Genomic DNA, 22,617 nt, shown 5'->3' on the forward strand with positions numbered 1-22,617 from the left:
TCATATCTATTGTTAAGAAACCATGCACTTCACTCCAACACTTATTACATAATGATTGTAATTTTTCAAACGACATATCAGTTCCAACAAACTCATCATATATGTGCTTTAGATTCACATTGTTCTGTCTAAAGATACAAAGAAAGATTAAGTTATCTCTAATTAATTGTTTTGGCAATTTAGAATAAGTTTGTCCGAGATAGAAACAGTTTAAACCTTTATGACGCCCTCGAGTAAAATATTCTCTTACATGGTTTTGTTCTTCTAAAATGAAATCATCAAATACTACCACAGACTCGTTCTCACATTGATCTAATGGAATTATATCCTCACTATTTCCTTTTACTATTGCTATTGTATCTTTAATATTATATTCTATATCTCGAAAAAGTTGTATTAGTTGTTGGTATTTAGGTTGATTAAGACTTTTAGAATAGATATACACATTTGCATATTTTAACAATTCAGGTGCTAACAAGAAATTATCAATCATTAATGTTGTTTTACCACAACCACTAGGTCCTACAATTAAACATCTTATATCATCAGGTAAAAACTTTCCATTCTTCTTTTTCTTTATAATTTGATCTGGTAACCTTACTTGAATATCCCAATTATCCATTTTAATTATTTATTATATAATAAATGAAAGTATTTAATTTAAATGGTTATTCGTCTGTATTAAACTTATCTTTGCATTACCCATTTGAAAACGATTTAGAAGTAGCTGTTGCAGGGTTTTACACAACATACTTAACTCCAAACATTACAGAAAAAATAATAAGTTAACATTTTGTAGTAATAGCCCTGTGCTTTCAGAGGAAGTGATAATTCAACCTGGTTAATATAGTTTAAAGGAATTAGAAGGATATATTAAATCAATTCTCCCAAACGAATTCGTATCTTATAAAAGTATTAAATTTACCGAGGACAGAAAGACCAATAGAGTTAAAATACTTCTAATGGTAACAAATTTCTCTATAATGCAAAAATAATGCACTTGGAATTAAGTTTGGATGAATACTTTCTAGAGGTATATTTGTTTAATACTTGGATTGAAAATTTACCTGTAAACATTAAAAAGGGTGATACTTTGATTAAAAATTCACCTGTAAACATTAAAAAGGGTGATATAATTACGTTTCAAGCAAATAAGAATTCAGCTATGGAAGAAGGGCAATTATTGTTTGTTATAATGTACATAGAAAGAGAGCATTCATAAAACCATTTGCTATATTCAATCTATATAACAACATTCTAATTCAATCTATATAACAACATTCTAGATTGAATTATACAGATGAATTATAAATTGTTATATAGATTGAATTATTGTTTGAATTATAGACTAAGTTATAGAAAGTTATATTGATTAAATTATATAGATGAACAGTGTTTGAATTGTAGAAGTTATTATATAGATTGATTATAGATTGATTATAGATTGAATTATAGATTGAAGTTCGTGATCAATTATAGTATTAATCAACAACAGCATTAATTATAGTATTAATAAGCAGATGCCAACAACAGCATTATTTATAGTATTAATAACAAATATCGACACCCGTTAATTATAGTATTAATCATCAAATATCGACAAGAGCATCAAACAAACATATGCTTGAATTATAGTTTGAATTAGGCCGATCTTTAGAATGGTGTTGTTAGTTGAATTAATGTTTGAATTATGCCGATCTTTAGAATGATGTTGTAAGTTGAATTATAGTTTGAATTAGGCCGATCTTTAGAATGATGTTGTTAGTTGATATAGTGTTTGAATTATAGATGGAGGTTAATAATTTTCCACATAATAAATAGTATGGTGTATTGTGTTAAGTGTAAGAAATCAACAGATACAAAAATAGATAACATTAGAATAGAACAAACAAAGAATGGAAGATATATTAAGAAATGTATATGTGTTGTATGTGGTGCTAATAAATCTCAATTCATTAAAAACTCCGATTGACTAGAAGAAGGTAAAGGTATTAGAGAAGACATTATAGAAGAAATTCATAATTCAGCAAGGAAAAACTATCCCAGGTTAAGTGTTATTGTTAGAGGTATTGATGATCTTTGGCAAGCTGATATTGTAGAAATGGATAGTGATGTGTTAAAAGGTATTTCCAAAATCAATAAAGGGTATAAGTATTTCCTAACGATTATAGATGTGTTTTCAAAATATGCATTTGCTGTTCCTGTTAAAGATAAGAGTGGGAAGAATGATACAGAAGCATTTGAATCCATATTAAGAATGAGAAAACCTAGTAACTTACAAACTGATCAAGGTAAAGAGTTTTACAATGAAGAGTTTAAGAAGTTAATGGATGAAAATAAGATTAATCATTACTCAACCTATAGTGGTAAGAAAGCTTCTGTTGTTGAAAGATTCAACAGAACACTTAAACAGAACATGTGGAAGAAGTTCACAACACAAGGAAATTATAAATGGATAGATACATTACCAACACTAGTTAAAGATTATAATCATCAAATTCATAGAACAATTGGTTTAAAGCCTGTAGAAGTTAATAAAAAGAATGAGCAAACAATATTAAAGAAATTGTATCAAAAAGAATATAAGCGTGTTAAGCCCAAATACAAATTAGGCATCATGTTCGTATAAGTAAATCGAAAGGGTTATTTGAGAAAGAATATACACCTAATTGGTCAACAGAAGTATTTGTTATTAGCGAAGTTATTCCATCTAATCCACCTACCTATAGAATTAAAGATTTAAAAGAAGAGGATGTACAAGGTAGATTTTACGAACCAAAACTATTAAAGACGAAACACACAGATGAATACTTGGTGGAGAAAGTGTTGAGAAAGAAAGGTGATAAAGTATACGTTAAATGGTTAGGATTTGATGAATCACATAATAGTTGGATAGATAAAAGTAATGTTGTAGTGTAAATATATGTTCTTTATGGTTATTATTACATAAAAGGTTAGTATGAATAGCGAATCATTCTACTTGTGTTTAAGCTAAGATGAATGATGATGGTTTTAGTTGTAAGGGAGCACCCAAACTCAATCAACCTTCTAAATAAAGTAAAAGAAAAGTATGATTGTCATGTGGATGGAGAAGAAGGAAGGGTTATGCAAATATAACTTTTATGATTATTGATTATAAAAGTTTAACATTAATCTACACTAACCTAATTCTTCATAAAAACGTGCTATCAATATCTAGAATAAACCGGGTTATCAATTGTTATTATTATGTATAACCGTTCTACACAAAGGACAAGTGTTATTATTTCCTAACCAGGTAACCATACACTCAACACAGAACACATGTTCGCATGCTGTTTTACACAATTCAGTTTTTGTTTCTTTGCATATTGGAAATTCTTCTGAGTTTTCTATTAAGCGTAAACCTGATGAAAGTAACATTAGTTTGTTTCTAAGGCTATCGCTAACATGTCTATTAAATCTTAAGAATTCAACTATATAGATCTTGTCTTTGATTCTCATTATAAAGCTTTCAGAAAACCTGCTATTCCAACAAGTATATACTATCCCACTTAAATTTAAACCCTTGCTTTCAAACTCGAGAATGAATTTTTCGCTTTTATCATCTAAGCTAACATTTGGCCAATAAACTCTATTTTGGTATTTTCTTACATGTGTTTCATCTAGTTTCGGTGTAATAGCTCGCCAATCGATAAGAGAATTAGATTCGCTCAAGAAGGTTGTTTGTTCTTGTCTTTCAATAGGACACTTTATAGAAACTATATCCCAATCGAGTTTATCTTTAAAGGTTCTTAGGAACTCAAGTGTGAGCAAATTTGTAAGATAAGAGATTATATCCCAATATAAGTATTCTCTTAATTGTGTACAAAAATTAATAGCTTGTTTCTCTGTATAATTTCTCCAGTTATTTTTTCAGTGAATGCAAGCCAATCAATCTCTTCTTTAAACTCATTAAGAAAATCTTCCGTCATTTGTCGAGCATATTCATCAGTGTAGTAATGCCATTTTATATGTTGTCTTGTATGTTCTTTATGTTTTAATACGAATTCTGGTTTTAGATGAGAATATCGCCCATACCTTGAATCATACTTTGGCTCACACAATTTATCCCAGAAAATCATATCGCCATACTTATTAATAATGTTTTCGTGTTGAGTCAGATCTTTTCTTCTTGATAATCTAACCCAATCAATGTGTTCTTTGTGATTTTCAATAAAAGAAAGTGATAGATTATGTTTAAATGTAACTGAATACCAATTTATCTTGTTTTTGAAAGTATGTAGAAAGTTATCGGATAAATCCTTTATTTCTGAAATTTGTCTCCATTCTTCGACATTTCGATTATTAAGTACATCTATAACTATATTTTTACAAAGTGGATTTTCAAAGTAGTTTACGATATGTTCAGGATTTAATTTTTGAGCCATGTCTTTTATAAGTTCAGTTAGTTGTTGTGAACTTGTGGTAGTTGTTCTGTGTTCGTTGATTAAGGTTATTAGTTCTGCTTTTGTAAGCTTTGAATAACCTCGTATTCCCTTTTCTTTACATAAGTTTTTTAATTCAGCAACAGTATGTTTAATTAAACTCATAATTACTCTATCGTTTTATATAAATTTTAAAAAATAATGATCATTTTTGCTAATTTTCTATATAATAAATATGAAGACATTTTGATTTATCACATGATAGACTTAAACTAATTCATCATGATCTTAAACTCATAACAGCACTACTAGAGAAGCAAATACTGTTAAAGGAAAAGGAATTATTAATAATACAACAAAAAACATCTTATTTGGATAGTGATGATGAATATAAATATGGTAGTGATGATTATGACGATGATGAATAAGTTTACGAAAATGATTTAATTTTAAAAAGTGTATATGTAACTTTGATGGGTTATTCCCATAAAAGTCGTGTTCTAATACAACGCGTAATATGTAGACAATGGCAGGAGTGTACAATGTTAAGTGTTGTATTAGGATATATGGAAGTAAAATAGTACAAAAATGACTAGAAATAATCCGGCGAAGATAAAAAATTGAGTAATGGTAAGATTTTCTATATAAAACGATAGAGTAAGTATGAGTTTAATTAAACATACTGTTGTTGAATTAAAAAAACTTATGTAAAGAAAAGGGAATCAAAAGATATTTCCGATTAAGAAAAGCAGAACCGATAGACCTTCTTAAACAATATGATGGTGAACAGATTAGAAATATATTCCGATTTAAACAAGAAATAATTGAAGAACCAAGAATCAAAGTTGAATCAATACCAATCGATGTAAAACGCCAGAACATTGCATTAAAATCAAGATTAGAAACATGGAGATTTACAACAGATTATAAGTCACAAGATCCACTTGAACAATATATTATTACAACATCTAAAGCCATATTAAACAGATTACAGATTAGCTTAAGTAAACATAGTTCATTGAAAGCTAATCTTTAAATAAGTTGTACATATAAGAAAGGTAAAGAAACTCAAAACTTCTATTTTAACACTGAAAACCAAGAAATATATCAATCAAGTAATTTAAAAGAAGAAATAACTAAAATGAAACAAAGATTAAGAACAAGAATGGATGAGTTCCAAGCTAGAGGTTCTGGCTGGGCTCTTATAAACATTAACTTTTTACAACTAGCAATCGTCAAATATACACCATATAGAGGATCAACATACATAGAATTACCTAAACAAATTCAAAACAAAAAGGCAGTAATTAATGTAAAGAATGAAGATGAAAAATGTTTCTTATATTCATTATACAGAGCCTTATATCCTACAAATTCACATCCTGAGCGAGTACCAAAAAATAATGAACTTTTGTTAAACTTAGAATCTAAATTAAAAAAATATTCATTTTCCTGTAAAACTAAGCGATATTCCAAAAGCTGAAAAATTACTTGATATTTCTATAAATGTTTATGCATATGATAAAGACTATTCAATCTATATACTACATCACACACAAAACAAGCAAGAAAATCATGTCAATTTATTATATATAAAAGAACAAAATGAAGATCAAGTTAAAACACTATTGTTGGATTAAGGAGTTAAGCAGACTAGTATGTGCACAGTTAACTAAATGGAGAGCTCGAAAATATTTATGTGACAGATGTTTGTTATACTTTTACTCACAAGACGCATTAAATAAACATGAGCAAGATTGTTCGTTAAATGAGCCAGTAAAAATAATAATGCCCGAAGAAGGTAAGTGTGTTGAATTTAAAAACTACCAATACACAATGAAAATGCCATTTGTGATATATGCTGATCTTGAATGTTTGTTACATAAAGTTATGGGTTGTGAAGAATGTTATCCAGATAATGAATCATATACAAAAAATATCAACAACATAAGCCATCTGGATTTTGTTATTATGTAGTAAAGAGCGATGGAAGTAAAACTAATCCTGTTTTGTATAGAGGTAAAAACGCAGCTAAGAAATTTATAAAACGGTTAACAAAAGAAGCCAAACACATATCGATCATATACAAACAAAATAACGAATTACCATTAACAAAAAGTCAGAGAAAAGAATTCAATGAATCTGAATGTTGTTATTACTGTAAGCAGGAGTATACTGAAGAAAATTATAAAGTTAAGCATCATGATCATATAACAGGAAAATTTGTGGCACCTCTATGTAATAACTGCAATTTAAAAGTTAAAGTACCAAAGTTTGTACCAGTGATTATACATACCTTGATAGGATATGACTCATACTTGTTTATAAAAGAGCTTGGATGTAATAAAGAAATAGATCTAATACCCAATAATGAAGAAAGATACATATCATTCAGTAGAAAGGTTGGAACTATTAAATTGAAATTTGTAGATTCATTTAGATTTATGGCTTCTAGTTTAGATAAATTGTCATCGAACTTGAAACCTGAGCAAATGATACATATCCAACACTTTTATCCTAATCAAGAACAGTTTCAACTTGTAATAAGAAAAAGTGTTTACCCATATGATTATGTTAACATTTGGGATAGGTTTAGAGAAAAAAAAATTCCGCTAAAGGAAGCATTCTTCAACAAGCTTATGAACACACATATAAGTGATGAAGATTATGAACATGCAAAGAAAGTATGGGAAGCATTTGTCATTAAGAATCTCGGACAATACCATGATTTATATTTGAAAACAGATGTATTATTGTTAGCAGATGTGTTTGAGAACTTTAGAGAAACATGCCTTAAAGCTTATGATCTTGATCCTGCCTGGTATATGACGGCACTAGGTTTAGCTTGGGATGCAATGCTAAAGATGACAAATATAAAATTAGAATTGTTGTGGGATTATGATATGGTATTAATGGTAGAGAAAGGTATAAGAGGTGGGATTAGTCAATGTTCAAAAAGATATTTAAAAGCAAACAATAAGTATATGGAAGATTACGATAAGAATAAAGAAGATTCTTACTTAATGTATATAGATGCCAATAACTTGTATGGGTGGGCAATGAGTCAATATTTACCGTATAAGGGATTTAGATGGTTAAGCGAAGATAAGAGAAATAGATTTTACAAGTATAACTGATAATTCTGATACTGGTTATATATTAGAAGTTGATCTTGAATATCCTAAAGAATTACATGACTATCACAAAGACTATCCACTAGCTCCTCAAAACATATGTCCACCTGGTTCAAAACAATCAAAGCTATTAACAACTTTATACGATAAGGAAAAATATGTAATTCACTATCGAAACCTAAAACAATGTCTTTCACTTGGATTGAAACTTAACAAGATACATCGAGTAATAGAGTTCGAACAATCAGATTGGTTAAATAAATATATTGATTTAAACACACAGATGAGAACGAAAGCAACAAATTATTTTGAAAAAGACTTTTATAAGCTCATGAATAATTCAGTATTTGGGAAAACCACCGAATTATAAGAGTACTACAGTTTTTACGGAAAATTTAGTAGCAGTTCACATGATTAAGATTAAAGTGCAATTTAACAAACCGATTTATGTTGGTATGTCAATTCTAGATTTGTCAAAATATTTGATGTACGATTTCCATTATAATGTGATGAAACCAAAATATCAAGACAAAATAGAAGTATGTTATACAGATACCGATAGTTATATATACCATATCCAAACAGAAGATGTGTACGAGGACATGAAAAATTATATTGATTACTTCGAGACGAGCGATTACTCTAAAGATAACAGATGTAAGATACCACAGGTTAATAAGAAAATACTTGGTAAGATGAAGGATGATATTAAAGGTACAATCATATAAGAGTTTGTGGGTTTAAGAAGTAAGATGTACAGTATAAAAGCACCTCAAATGCATTTAACAGATAAAGATTTTAAAGGTAAGTTCGATAAAGAAAAGTGTTGTAAAAAAGCTAAAGGTGTTAAGAAGAGTGTTGTGTATAAAGAACTTACATTTAACGAATATAATGACTGTTTGATTAGCCAAAGAGAATATTATAAAAAGTTGAATTTAATTAGAAGTTATAAACATTATTTGTACAGTATAGAAGTGAATAAGTTAGCTTTAAGTTCTGTAGATGATAAAAGATGTGTTTTAAAGAATGGGATAGATACTCTACCATGAGGGCATTATAAGATAGAAAAAAATAAAATATATACAATTCATTTATATAATAAATGCCTAAGCAAAACATAATAAAATTAGACTACTTTCGATATTATTGTACAACATGTAAATCAATTGCAACGCAAACTAAAAAAGAATGTACAGCGGGGGACACTTCTAAATGGTACACCTTAGCCGTAAATCTCCATATAGCTGTACCATTTAGAAGTGTCCCCCGCTGTACAAGTGACTTCTGTAGCTTTGGAAGATGTAGTAGATATGAAGATTATGGATATGATTATATTTGTAATGGTAGAATAATTTAGTTGTAGTTCTAGATGTAAGTTTTTAGATGTAAGTTTTTATGATTTTAAATGTCATAAAAGCCTATGCAATCTCACTTTGGGCTATGCAACTTAGTATAGTTTCTTGGGTCCTTCTGTGTTGACTAAAATATATACGAAATGTGTTAGTTTGGAGTTTTGGCCCAGAAGTGAGGTTCGCTATCTACTTGTTTTCTTTAATACTTCTGCACAAGGTTTCAGTATGTAAGGTGGAAAACCATCTGGGCCACTAGCTTTTTTTGGCTTGAGTTTCTTAACTGCTTTTCCAAATTTTTCAATAGTAATGAAATTCAATACTAACGTATGTGGATGCAAGTTATTTAACTGGTTCAGATTATTAATTTTACAACAATCTGAATTTTCACAAACTGTTTTAAAGCAGCCAGGAAAGCCATTCGCAACTGCATTATTTGTGTCCAATACATTTTCTTCATGTCATTATTCTGTTATTTTATTGTTAGTATTTATGTTTCTACTGCTTGAAAAATTCCAAAAAAGCATTTTATACTTGACTTCAACCGTTGCTGAATATTATTTATATATTTCTTATATACTTTATTCATCCTTTTCTTGGATTGTATTCTAAGTTGTCTAAACATTATTCTATCCTTTTCTAAATATGTCATTCTCTTTCGATGTATTTGTTTTTGTTTAATTATCCCAATTATCTCATTGTCAAATCAACATGGGTATTTATTTTTAGTTGAAGAAATCACTTTCTGTACATTTTTATCAAAAATCTTATTCACCTTAGAATAAAAATAATCTACTGCCTCATCAACATTATCGCAATTGTCAAGCATTTCAAACATTTCTTCCCTGAACATGTTTTAAATCTGTAGAAAATTAGCTTTTTGAAATTCATATTCTGATACATATTCATTTTTCCTTGCTTGTTTCTCAATTTTTGAAATTACATCCAGCATTAAAAGCTGGGTAATGTATATCTTCGTTGACAAATGGACTGTGAATTCTAGATAATTTTATCGCTTCTTCTTCCACATTAGTTAACGACAAAGCTAACGTTTTTTCCATTTTCTTTATTTACATCATTTATTGATTTTAAACCATTCATATTAATGAAATGTGCAAGTGTATTGTAACATACCCCATTCTGATTAAGATCATACGTAGGACCACTAATAAGCGGCAGATTAAAATTGCCTACTACAATTACATTTTTTGTGTATATGTCTACCATAGAATCACAAGCATTAGAGAACGATACACAGTTTTCATACTTTTAAGAAGAGGTAGGTATGTAGCAAGTTATAATATAGTATATACCACCGTTTATATTTACTTTAACACATAGGCTTTCTGTATTGCATTTAAACTCTATTTTATTAAAAATAAAATAGTTATAATAGCAACTAATACACCTCGCCCACCTCTAGCAATCCTGTCATCTCTATAAACAACATAATTACTGTATCTGTAATGAATTCGCAACTATGAACATAACCATGCTGCCAACTTTTGGTCACTATTATATCAGACATAGCATCGGCACTATTAACATAATATTCATTTAATTTTGTGTTTAGTCCCATTACATTTTTGTAATATATTAATACATTACTATCATTTATTGCCATTAGTATGCGTTACGAATCTAGTGTCTGAGAATTGGGCATTTTACAATTTTAAAACATCATTCATTGTCTTTAATAATACAATATCTCTATCAGTATCTCTTTAATTTTATCATTCCAGCATTATCAACCCAAAAAATGCATAGCCCTTTTCTTTTTTTCTATTTTCCATGCTTGTCAACAAATTTTTCTTCTATAGTTAGTTATACTTTGATCGACATAGATGGTTAGCATAGCGTTCAAACCCAAATGTGTTGTATTTAAATTTCGTTTCACCTTACGCCTTCGCATAATCTTTTCCTTATCCGTTCTCCTAACCAACTTAACAATAATGCCTCTGTCTATTTCATTTGACACCTTTTTCATTCTATGACAAATGTCAATCTGTTCCTCCCTAATATCAAAGTCCAAAGCTCTACATCTCTGCACATCATCTTTACACTCTGAACAATTCTCGGTATCAAGTCATCTGATTGATATGCTGAATAATGTGGTGGAAGCAACTGCCCATATTAATAATTAGCCCATCCAAAGAGAATCGGAGTATTAATTCTGTGACTCTTGTCAATAATATGATGCTAATATTAATTTCGAAAACAAAATTTTGTGCTTTCATAAAGATTCATCACCATATGCTGCGCCCCTAAAGCTCAGCCTTAGCCAAATAGCTATCCAGATTTCAGAAATGCATAACTTTCTTACTATAAGAACGCAAATGTATACATTAATTGACCAAAAACTGTTGGTTTTAATTGATTTGGCGAGAGAAGTAGTAACATAAACTACAATCTAGGTACCAGACGTTTTCCGAAACCTGGTTAATGGGTTTGAATTCGGTTTAAGGTTGAAATAGAACGAGTTCGTTTATTTCAGAAACTGATCCGTAATTTGGTTGTTTCGTTTGAAAAGATACACTATTTTGCCACTTTTCTTAATATCCATACATATTTTGTAAAAGTTCCGAAAGATATGTAATGGTTGCATTTTAGGTTAAGGTATTATAAATCTGCTGTTTCACTTTCGAATGGAATTACGATTCCCCATGTTTTTCTCTATACATTTTTTGTGAAAAGACGTTAATGAGCAATAGAAAATACAACTGTTTTTCGGATCGGATTGGTTTGTGTTAACCACTTGAAAATGAAATGAAATAAAATCTTTGCGCTTAATGTCCCAGGATTACGACTGTTAGGTTCAGAGAGACCATTATTAAAGCAACTAAGTTCTGATGAACAAATTGGTAGAATGAGAAAGTAGGATCATCCAGAGAAAACGCGTCTATCTCTAGCTTACTTGACTTGGAAACGAACCAGGTACCCTGCACATCAGATAGCTCAGCGGTCGGGGTCCCGGGTTCGATTCCCCGTGGGAGAGCCTTTCAAATTTTAAAGGTCCTCGATGTATCTCTGTTCTTGTCCCTGTCGTTCAAGGTTACTGGAAATAACTGTGAAACGAGTATAATCAAGTATAATAGAGACAATTTTTGGAGATAATTTTGGTGAATCAGAAAAAGAGAGCCTGAGGCTTCAGATTTTAGTTAAGGGTTCATATTACTCTTAAGGCCACGTGTTTGAATGTGTTTTTTAAATTTACATTTGAAATCTCTGGACTATAGTATTTTATCATGACCAAAATCAGTGTGTTCATTAAAAACTATAGAAATCGTAAACGTGTCATTTACTACATACATCAGTATTTTTGACTCTTACTTAACAGAGCAGTCTTAGGGTAGTGGCTTAAGGTTTCCTTTCGTAATTTAAAGATCCTGGATTTGATTCCCTCTGAAGTTATTAAGGAAAATGTAATCACTTACAATGTTGATATTTCTAATGTATAATAATATGAAAATCATCCAATTTCTCTCGGTCTTACAAGTTAGAGTTGAAACGACTTTCTACACCGGGGAAATACTAACATTGTAGACTAATACTAAGATTGTAGACATGTGACTTGTGACGTCACATGTCTACAATCTTAATTCGTACTGTCTGAGAAAGTATCGTGTTTATCAAACAATTCGTGAATACATAATGGTCATCCTTAGGGTCTAGTATGAGTAATAAATGTGTCCGAAACATAATTGTTTCATTGTAGAATTGATTTTAACTTCTTCCACTCTTACTAGAAATAATAATAATATTTTCGTTCGCCATTTTCAATACGTTTTACATATCCGTTTAAGCAAAATTTGTAATTAGGAACTATGGTTTTTTATATTGGTATGTATTTTTTGTTAAAATATCAATATAACGCGTACATACACGTGTAATCCAAAGTCTTTTACACAAAGCAAGGATGTTACTACGTATCGTGATGAAGATAAATCCTACTTAGTTTCTGTTATGGCATCCAAAGTTTCGATAACAACATTGACCAGGAGCTGACACCTTATTCTCTTTTCCTTCCGCATACTTATTTTTCCACAGTATCACTTATAAGGCAATTAATGCCTAGCAGGTTCCAGATATTTGCTTTCCTTTTTCCTATTAACTTCAGTAATCCTATTGGCATTGGAATGGGACATAATATTGACGTCTCAAATATTCAGTAATACAATGTAATAATAATAATAATAATAATAATAATAATAATAATAATAATAATAATAATAATAATAATAATAATAATAATAATAATAATAATAAATACAAATTCCGTATAAATGCAGATTGTATTAATATCTGTAAAATCGCCCCTAACATTGAGCAAAAGTTACAAAATAATCGGGATCGGATAGAAGTGATCCTAACCACGAGGACATACCCTCTGCGTACGTCCGTACAAGTAGCTAAATGTTAAGCCAATAGTTTCCAGGCAAATTTCATGTAGGAAGTGGGTCTACTGAACTCACAAGAACACTAATAAAATTTATTATTACGTTTCATGATTATGCCGGCAGACGTCGATTATGAGAATGAAGGCAAGAGTGGAATAAACAAGTGGAAGGAAACACAACCCCGAGAAAACTTACACAGACGGCGTTTGTCCAGCACAATGCTCACTGGACTGTGCGGGCTACGACTAAAACAACAATACAGAAAGAGCTTTTTCTTCTTGGAACAGGGAGAACCATGAAGTTCACAAAGTTTTAATAATAATAATAATTGTATTAAAATTTAAAATTTTAAAACTTGCCCTAAAATTAGACAATACTTACAGAAAAGTTGCGTGATTTCGGAAAAGTATCCACACTTTGAAGTCACACTTCTACAACCACCCAAATCTGAAACGAAAGCGTTCCATTAAAGTTTCATGTAGAGAATATTCTACTGTATGTTTTAAGAAAAATATTTCAATATCACTGAACACTAAGGCATATAACAAACTAACTTTTCAGGATATGCAGAGGTAATTTTAAACGTTTTCCTACAAAAATACCTAAACAGTCCATATTTCGATTAGCTCTGAAATACAAAGTAACAAAATAGCGTATAAGATTCACTCTAGAGAGCAATTGTCACTTAAAGAATGGACATACACTATTTCAAGAATCGAAACAAGCAGAAAAATGTTTATGGTTTACGATACTTTTTGTCTCGTAACGATTCTCATCTTTAAAGCGAGACGATAATTTGAGATAGCTTTGTACCGTCTAGAATGGAAAATGTTAATTTTCGCATCAGTTTTGTTTGTTTGGTTTTAGAAGCAAGATGAGAAAATTCCTCTTTCGGTAGCAACATGAAACAAAGCCGTAAAAAATCTTGCCAAATGTCACGTTTCTGTTTATAATGGTACGATCAGAGCAATAATAAGCTCCTAACTTTTAATATTTTACGAGATAATAATTTTTATAAGTTTATTCTAAGTTTATTATTAATACTATTATTATTTCTGAAGATTTGATAGTTCAGGTATTGAAGGATCCGAGTATTCAAATATCTGAAGATAATATAACGAGTGGTATCGCCGATCAGATCAGATTAAGGTACTTCTCTCCGACACAGCAGCATCGAATAACAGCATCAAATTCAGCAGATTGTGCATAAGAAGCTCCCCAAGCAGCACACCGACATCGAAAAGACGTGTTTTTTTGGTGTAATACACCGTAAAATACACCGAACATGATTTGATTTACACGTCTTTTTCCACGTGGAAATGTCCGGGAATATGACGTGAGTTTTATGACGTCTTTTACACGTCATAGAATATGACGTGATTTCTATGACGTCTTTTACACGTCGGGGAGGGGGGGTTCTCAAAATGAGGCAGCGAGAAGCAAAGGGGTGTAAGTGACATTTGCAATAAAGTATGGAGGTCTCAAAAATGGATTCTGCACAGCTAAATATACAAACTGGATGGTGAAGCTCGTCGCAGTCCAATAGAATGTCTACCCGTAAATGCTCTACGCCGAACTTCATTATGCAGTTTGTATATTTTCCTGTGCAGAATCAATTTTAGACACATACATCCTTTTATGAAAAGGGTCACTTACACCCCTTTGCTTCTCGCTGTCTCAAAAATCATGGAATTCTGACAGGATTGTCCAGTTTCAAATGTCAAAACTATTAGAAATTGATGTGCATCCACAGATTTGACGTTAGGAATCTCAATCCATGTACTACCTCGATAATTCGACACACTTTTCAGGCTATTTCTCAGCCCCTATTCAACCGATTTGCACCAAAGTTAGGGGTTAGGCTACTAGAGTTATCTAGTTTCCCCCGTAAATTTAAAATAGATCGGTTGAATAGTGGTTCAAACAAATAACCCGGAAATTATGTCGGATAATCGAGATCCTACTATACATGGATTGAGATTCCTAATGTCAACACTGGATACACATCAATTTATGATGATTTGGACATATGGAACTGAATAATAATAATAATAATAATAATAATAATAATAATAATAATAATAATAATAATAATAATAATAATAATAATAATAATAATAATAATAATAAGAATATCTACTCTGAAACACACACAGCTTACAACACATTTATAGAAAACATGATCAAAAAGAAAAAAATCACACTTTTTCTTTCTACTTAACTGCGTTTTTTCTTTGACAGTGCTGAACTGATCTCTGGCCGCAACACTTTTCTTGGGTAAAAAAAAGTCGACGAATAAAAACTGGACAACGATCGTTATGAGTAAAAACAATAATGAAAATAAATTTATCCTTGTGTCTGCTGCTTGATTTTTTACCATCACTATACATACAATTGTGTTGTAATGTGCATAATAATTTACAAGCTCCTATACCTGATAAGTAAGACCACTGGGTTATTGTAATAAATAACAGATCAGGGTAGACCCTAAGAACCCTAAGATCTTGCCACAGCGAAATGCATCACCACCCTCTCTCGAAAGCACACATTGGGGAACGTCAAAATATTGTCGTCTATTTGATTGGTCTGTACCAAGATTTTGGAGATTTCGCTTCTCCGAAGATTCGTATTATCTATGGATTGGGGATCTACATATCCAATTGACCACCTCTAGTCTTGTTGATTTCTATTTTTTTAGTATTTGGATAGTAACCTATTGAAGAGTATATATTCGCCTCTTAATGTGTGGTATATTTACCTACACATTACGAAGCGAATATACAATAGCTGTCAAGGAATAATTATATACGTAGTGCTACAGGAAAGAAACGGCAGCGCTTGCTCCACGAAAGGATACATTTAAAACCATGCATTAAAAAGAAAACCGAGACGCGTTGGAAAAAAATAAAAAAAATCACGAATGTAAGACTCATCTTTGTCAAAAAAAAAAAAAAAAAAAAAACAAATGGCTTTTAAGAATGAGAAAAGACGCAACATGGGAAAAACAAAGAATGAAATGGAAAAATAAAGAATCATTGTACTTACAGTACTAAGAAGAATCCACTCATTTTGGCCAGATAGAACCAGGCAGACCTGAAATTGAGTTTACTAAAGAATACAGTTCAATTTTCTGCACATTCGCCTGATGATTACAAAGAATTTCTGATTCTTTCATATGCCTTCTTCCCTAAACAGCCTGAAGGAGGAGTTGGCATTAAAACTCCTGGCGTTTTCCACCATGCCAATGAATGGCAAAGGCTACTTGTATGATAGTCATATTTTTCTTCCTGAAGCTGCTGCAAGGACACTAACTGCAAATGAAATTAAGGCAGTTACAAATGTCAGTATCTTCGTCAGTCGTTTGTATTGTTGGTACTGGAATGAAGCAACAATCACTGCTTACGCTTCGAAAAATGATTTTGATTTCATGAAGAATCTTGAAGCTGGTCTTCCAGACCGAGCCAATGTAAAAGTCGCTTTAAATGCTCTTGAGAGACATCTGTGGTATCTCTTGGAGGAGTTAGTGGGAGTTGCCTTTCTTGACGAATGAGTCTCTTACCAGGACAAAAGAAACATGGCGAATAAGTTGGACACATCAGATGGGACAGGACTCAAAAATTGAAGAGGAAAAACTTATGTCTGACAGCCCTCCACATCTGTACCACAGAAAACGAGTAGAATCATCGATGCAATTCTTTCAAATGGCCACCCGTCAACATGGGAAGATTATACTACATACGAGGAATGTAAGAATGCCCTCAAGGGTTTGGCAGTTGTCAAAGACACTATTGAGCACGCGATGGCTCTTGCTACTAATTTTAACTATTCCATAACGAAGGTTGAGTCCAGGAAACAGTACCTTCTAAAGTTGGTTGCAAAGTATCGTAAAGATATCCCATCTGTCCAGAAGTCTTTATTTTACGTTAAATGTTACAAGTGCGATATTCTTATCCTTAGACGCTATTTCAATTGCAGACTCATTTAATACAGGTTTTTTGCATTTCTACTTTTGTACTGGCACAATCGTTTCCCTTAAAATTGGAGGAAAGGAATGGATGCATCCAGACATCTTAGAAAATTGCACTGATGTCGTGACTTGTTTCGTATCGAAGTTTTGTGTATCTAACAAAGGTTGTATAAAATGTTTCAAAATTACTGTGAAGATCGTCATTTTTGATGGGACCCCTAAATTTTGGACTAGGAAGACAAAATTTCGTAAGTGATACCTTTATAGTAAATGAAACAAATTGAAGGTGTATCTTAATTACAATACACTTTTGGACAACTGAACCACAGTAATATATATATATATATATATATATATATATATATATATAGAGAGAGAGAGAGAGAGAGAGAGAGAGAGAGATACTAACAGTAAATACCTAATAGTATTTAGTTTAGAAAAATTCATACGACACAAAAATAACTATAAAATACACTTGAAACATAAAAATTATCCTTTAAAAGATTATCGTTTGCAATATATGTAGTGACAAATATTGTTCTTTCTAATAGTCTTAACAATTTATCACTATTTTAAACAGATTTCGATGTTGTTCTTATTTCTTCGACTTCAGTTTCTGCTTGCTGATTGGATATTCATCTACCCAGGAAATTTTATTCATTCTTCTCTAAACCACGCAATTTAATTTCCTCTAGATGATGTTCCTCATCGATTGGCCTTATAATATAATAGTAGGATCATTTTGTGTCTTTTCTTAACCCTCGAGAAGTCGCGCTGAAAAAATAACGCGAGTAGTCGCGCGCTGTGGAAAGGACCGCACGAACATAATGTGTTGCAAATATCGTTTTAAACATTTTTCTTGTATTAGAAACGTAATTTTGTATATTTTCTGATTAAAATATTTATTATTATAATAAGTTTTACAGTAGTAACTATTAGTGGAACCTACTATTAGACATGTACTGTTTTCTTTTTATTTCTTATTTGGACCGAAATGTTTTTCTCGTTACATATTTCTTTAGATAGATAACTACGCACTGGTTTTATTGAAAATTCTAATTGTGATGACGATCTTTTGTTTTTGTCAACTCTTTGGTTCGTTTAAAATTAGAAATGCAATAGTAAATTAGTAAAATAAATACTATATACACATTACAATAAAACAAAGCTTCAAAGCGCATTTTACATTCAATTATAGCTCACTCGTAGCTAAGCTGTCAGCATACGCCACTTTGGCGCGGAACTTCCGGGTTCGATTCCCGGTGGGAGCTCATGTGGTTCGGATCCCACGTTAAACAGTAGGTCTACGTCTTACATATCCTTGATGCTGAAAGGGGTACTAAATTGAAATCAAATCAAATCAAATCAAATTTACATTGAATTATTTTACGGTCCTATTATTTTGAAACTTCACCTATACAACACTACATTGAATTATTCTAGGTTATATTCAAATTTACACTGTTTTACACTTCGTCGTCGCTTATTTCGGCCTCTGCTGCGCTGACTACATTCGGGAAATCGCTGGTCATTTCTGGGTTTAAGATCTTCAGACTGGCTCGTAGACTCCTCACTTCTACTTTCGTGTTCACTCACTTCTACATTATCCTTTTTGTTATGATCTTTCTCAGACACAGCTTCCACGAGATCATCATGGCTGATTTATCCGAATAGTCTATTCCCTACATTTCCCTCCGTTCTTTTAAGCTGTTCATTTCTAATTTCCTCTTTCTCCACACTTGGTATTAGTTTGTTAACTCTGTCGACCACTCTTCCGTCCATTAAAATAATATTTATGTTTATAAAGCTTAAAATATCTCCAAAGCAAAGGTCACGTGCAGAGCGAAACACTGAGAAAAAACATTACACGGTTAGTCGCGCGCGGTGGAAAGCACCGCAGAGTCACTAAACAATCACTAGTAGTTAAAGTAAACAACGGATAAGGAAGTGATTGAGCAGGAATGTTCGGGAAGGTGAGAGGTAAGATTAGGTAGATGGTGGAGTCTGTCGGACAAACAGAGTCGGTATACGATAAAAAATAATTACCCTGCGGTGCTTTTGACCGCGGCGCGACTACTGGAGGGTTAAACTCAATATTTAGCGACTAATGCTGATTTGATTTCAATAAAAAGATAGAAATAAAGTAACATGGTAACAATACTTGTAACTCATGTTGAGCACGATTAAATACATACTCCAGGGGAATAATTTCGTAGGAACAAAGAAAGTTTCTCTCCCGAGGCCCCTGAAATCATCACTTTTAGTAATCTTCCAAATACTCTTTGGTTCTTTCTTAAGTCTACTCTATTTTTTGTTTTCATTTGCTGGTCCCATTTACGGGGTAAACTAAAATGCTTCTCCGATATCATTGAGGTTGTTATAGAGTTTCTCCACTTAAACGTTATTCATTTATTTTTCCCGAATTGTATTGTGACTTGCCAATTCATAATGTTGATATTTCTGGTTCTTTATACAACATTCGTTAGTATTCCATAAAATATTTTCAGTTTCTTTTATCATTTTTGAATGTATCTATAAATTTTATTTGCGTGTTTCTACCTTCAACTACAATTCAAAATTGTTAGTGCACTCATGTTTGGCGCGAGAGACTCGAATTTGATTTATAATGAGCTCATGTAGTACAGATACCACGTTAAACTCGCTGCTGAAAGGATGATCTGTGTGGTAGCCTCTCATAAAACAGCCCATTTCTTACCTTTTAGCTTGGAGACGTAAATAGTTCGTCACCTTTCCACTTGTAATTCAAACGGATTTTTCACAATTTCTACATTTGTTCATCCATACAACTAACTATGTGCTAAGTGTTCAAAGACTTGTTTGACGTATACCTTAGGAGGCTACCGAATATGTAGTTTTTTCATTTTTCTGTATTTATTTGATTTCGTATTCAATTATTTATTCGTAATCAACAGACAAACTTCTAACTATTCTATCGTTTCATATATTTCATCATTGAATTTCTATAATTTTTCTAGCTTTCTCCTCATATTGTTGCAGTTTTTGCATGGTTTGTTATGCTACATGTTTATATTAATAACAATTTTGCAAATGTTACCAGCCAAACGGAAAAATTCGACTACATTATATAACGTGTACATATACAATTAAAATTTATTGTTTTGCCCTTTTCTTCGCTGTCATCTTTCTTTTTTCATAAAACCAAATGAATTGTGATAAAAATTACAAACACCATTTATATTTATCTTTCTAAAATTTATTTATGAAGTCAACTTTAATTCCATATTTGAGTGAAGGTTGTGAATATTCTTAATATTATAGTACATTTGCAACCAGAGAACGTTAAATCAAATATGCCAGGGAATATACTTTGATACCGTGCAACACTCCTATAAATCTTTAATGCACCGATTTTATTGAATTCTAACTAAATCGTTCTTTGAATAGTCGTAACTTTGTTACAGGATATTTCAGTCATTTGTCCATCATGTTAAAACAATAGAGTTTCTCATTTCAATTGCTGTTTGACAGCTGGTGCTGAAAGTCATCAGTTCCTGTAGTACTGAACTAGTAGATGTGAATGTTTTGAAAATATGTGCATTTAGTGGTTGAACATCTGGTCGTCTTTGCTACATGTATTGAGGAAAGTGTCTAAAAATAAATATTTGAAGTTATGATATTAAGAAAAAAGCTTTGAAACATGAACTGTTTATTGAGTTTCAATCACTTTTATAAAATATATTAGTAATGCAATAGATTTTCGCTGCAGCATAATTTTAAGCAACTATACTATTTACCTTTTAAATATTTTGATATAATGATATCACATAACCATTCTGATTATATTTAATCTTTATAATAATTTATAGAGCGCCAAAGATGGTGTTTATAAAGAAGCATGGGACAAGCTTATAAAAGAGAAACCAGAGAATGCATTTAAAAATGACTCAGTGATGATTGAAAGGTTATGCAAAGAAAACGTAGTTGCATTTCTGCCCACTTCTTGGAAAAACATTGTTCTAGGAAATTCTAAATGTCGTACTACCAATTTGCAGGAGGAATATCTGAAAGCTGTAATAGCAGTTCCAATAACGAAAGATTATCCAATTAGAGGTCTTCTCAACTATTAGTAAGTACGAGATTTAGAAGGTAATATTTTAAGTGATATTATAAATATAGAGTAATTGTGCGTAAATCAATGTCCCCTCATCTTTCCCAACTGGCTTCCTTTCTTTTACAAATCTAAAAAATGTTCTTAATTGCACAGTCGTATATATTATATCTTAACATCACATTATGTACCAACATTTGCATATTTTGTGGCATTATCCCAGTAATTTTGTCATGTGCGATCCTGTGCGTAGATTAAACACAAACCAGTTTTTCTGGTGATCGTTTAGATTATTACACAATTGTCAGGATCACCAACTATTCCATTTGGTCGTTTGTCTCCTCTCTGTATTAGTCGATGTACTTTTACGCAATATGAGTCCGGAGTTGTTGACAATGCATGAGCTGCATGTGCCTTTCCTGATAACTGCATGAGACACAAATAGAATACCTATAGAAGATTAGTACGACTATTTGCAAACTGCATGTGACACAGAAAGCTAAAGAGGCTTTACAAATTTACTACACGTTTTAGGGACTGTTCGTGGTGTAACGAACTGATGTTACTTACAGGTGCACATTGTAACAAAAGCCGCCACTGAATCAGAGTTGGAGAAAATCGTCAGGACGACTTTTATTACAAATCAGAAGAACTAAAAATAACTTAAATTATATTGTAAAACATCGAAGGAAAGAGAGTAACATTATTGTAACATTATTTTTAAAAAATAATTTTTTGAAAAGGTAAAGATCCTGGCACTTAAAAAGAAGAGAAAAATAAAAGGTGATATTGTTATAGTATTTCCAGGCAACACTGATTTCTTATTTCCTCCGAGCGTAGCGGATTCCCGACCGGTGAGTTGCGCTCGGAATTGTAAGGTGTGAAGATGTCTAATGGAGGCTATAGTTAACAAGAGGAAACGTGAAATCGTAATACGAACACGAGTTTGTGCAATCGGTATTATTAACTTCGTGATAATCTTGCTTTTTTTGTTCAAAGGAGACAAAGTTTAATAATTAATACTCACGGTTATATCGGGAAGTAAAAAGAAAGAGTGAATTGAAAACACTCTCGTAAAAAAAAAAAAAATAAGTGGAGCAAGAAAGTGCGGTTGTGAAAATCAAGGAATTGTTTTAATTCCTAGTGCAATTCAATTCTGGTATTGGAAGAAAGAAGAAAGTGAATGATTTTTTGTATAACTACTTATATTACCAGATTATTAATTGCAGCAAGATTCGATATAAAATCGAATACTCCACTTTATTCCGTTTACT

General features: G+C 31.5%; 1 protein-coding gene across 3 annotated transcripts in view; it reads left to right on the forward strand.

The window, feature by feature from the left end:
• Positions 1–22,391, forward strand: part of LOC145675691 (uncharacterized) — a 211,119-nt gene extending 188,728 nt beyond the window's left edge. For all 3 annotated transcript variants that reach the window (XM_081746293.1, XM_081746295.1, XM_081746294.1), the window contains one exon: positions 21,102–22,391. In XM_081746293.1, coding sequence (XP_081602419.1) covers positions 21,102–21,362 — 261 coding nt within the window. In that variant the 3' untranslated portion in view covers positions 21,363–22,391. The remainder of the gene's footprint in view (positions 1–21,101) is intronic.
• The last annotated feature ends 226 nt before the right edge of the window (positions 22,392–22,617 follow it).

This window comes from Thermobia domestica, chromosome 18 (assembly GCF_964235325.1).
Source record: "Thermobia domestica chromosome 18, izTheDome1.hap1.1, whole genome shotgun sequence".
Taxonomy (NCBI): Eukaryota; Metazoa; Arthropoda; class Insecta; order Zygentoma; family Lepismatidae; genus Thermobia; species Thermobia domestica.